General features: G+C 57.6%; 1 protein-coding gene across 1 annotated transcript in view; it reads left to right on the plus strand.

The window, feature by feature from the left end:
• The window catches only part of LAMA5 (laminin, alpha 5), a 46,733-nt gene that overhangs the window by 44,281 nt on the left and 743 nt on the right, over positions 1–1,709 (plus strand). The window contains 5 exon segments of the mRNA XM_009868704.1: positions 5–50; positions 172–331; positions 435–565; positions 661–751; positions 1,402–1,521. Coding sequence (XP_009867006.1) covers positions 5–50; positions 172–331; positions 435–565; positions 661–751; positions 1,402–1,521 — 548 coding nt within the window.

The following is a 1,709-nucleotide window of genomic DNA, read 5'->3' on the forward strand; positions in this document are numbered from 1 at the left end:
CCTTGTATGTAGGGGGGGTGCCAGCTGGAAAAGCCAAAGCTCACATACCGGTAAGGACTTGGTGGTCCCATGGCATCACCAGATCTGTGCCAGTTCCCAGTCCCGTGGCATCAGCCCCTGCCTCCCAGTTTGTGACCCTTCTGCGCTCACTTCCGTGGCCTCCCTCTGCAGGTTGCATCGGCCTCCAGCTTTGATGGGTGCCTGAGGAACCCACAGCTGGACAGGAGGCCCCTGGGCCCACCCTCACGCACCTTTGGGGTGACGCCGTGCTACGAGGGCGCGCTGGAGAGCGGGGTCTTCTTCGCTGCAGAGGGAGGGTCCGTCATCCTAGGTACCCCACGGCAGCCTGTGCTGGCTCCCACAGCCCTGGGACTGGGACACATCCCATGGAAGGTCCTTTGTTCCTCTCCTCACCAGCTGCATTTCTTTTCCAGCTGATGCGGTGATGACTGAGAAGGACTTGGAGGTGACACTGGAGGTCCGTCCCCGCAGTGCCTCTGGCCTTATCTTCCAGATCAGCACGAAGAGAAGCCACCATCTCCTGCTGTACATGGAGGAGACAAAGGTAATGGGAGGGTGGCTTCTCCACAGGTTTTGGAGACATCTCCTGCCCATCCCGCTCAGCTCACTGGGCGCCGATGGTTTTATCCCACACACCAGGTCACCGTGAGATCAAACGCTGGGGCTGATGAGTTCTCCGCGTCGGTGACGTGCCCATCTCTCTGCGACGGGCAGTGGCACACCATTGCAGGTGAGGTGACAGCCAGCACTTGGCCCCGGGATGCTGCTCAGCCCACACCTCCTGGGAAACGCCTGGGCCCCTTCCTTGGGTATTTAAACCCCAGGTCCCACCTGTATACACTTAATTTGGGAGATTAAGTAATTTCCTAATAAGAGCCCTTGGCTGATGATGTTAGTGCTGTCCCATGTGGTGGGCAGGACAGACAGGGTGTGTCCCCACGTCCTGGAGCAGCTGGTGGAGGCAGAGATGTCCCACAGTCCCGCCTGCATCCAGGAGGGTCGTGCCCTGCTGGAAGCGAAAGCCTCTGACGTGCTGTGGTGCAGAGTGTGCCCAAGGGGGCTCACAGCCTGCAGCGGGGACCAGTGATTTGCAGAATTCACACCTGTACAGGCAAAACAGCCTTTAACACAGTTGCGGTTGAGCTGGTGCTACGGTCGGGCCCTTTCTGGGGACAGGGGTCGCAGCCACAGCCCCTCTCTGAGCACAGCTCTATTTCAGACCCTCCCCTTGCTCCATCAAGCCCTGGGTGAGCGGCATCATGCACTCCTGGAGCATTTCCTGGCTTTGCTGTGTTCCAACACTGGTCTGTGCCAGGAGACATTGGTTAACTTACTCTCTAGGAAGCAACACTGACTGTTTGGGTTTTTTTTCTTTTGAAGTTACTAAATGGAAGAACATAATCCAGGTTGATGTGGACACGGAAGGCAACCGCACGGTGGGACCCAGCCGGCCTCCTGCACCCAGCGCAAGGGCAATCTTCTACGTGGGAGGGCTGCCAGGTGAGTTGGGAAAGACCCACTCAGGGATGAATCACAGAATGTTCGGGGTTGGAAGGGACCTCTGAAGATCATCTAGTCCAACCTCCATCCCAGCAGACCCAACCACTACACCACAGCCTCAAGTGCTAGATCTACTTTTTTTTAAACACCTCCAGGGTTGGTGACTCCACCACCTCCCTGGGCAGCCT

The sequence above is a fragment of the Apaloderma vittatum genome, unplaced genomic scaffold (assembly GCF_000703405.1).
Source record: "Apaloderma vittatum isolate BGI_N311 unplaced genomic scaffold, ASM70340v1 scaffold7314, whole genome shotgun sequence".
NCBI classification, from domain to species: Eukaryota; Metazoa; Chordata; class Aves; order Trogoniformes; family Trogonidae; genus Apaloderma; species Apaloderma vittatum.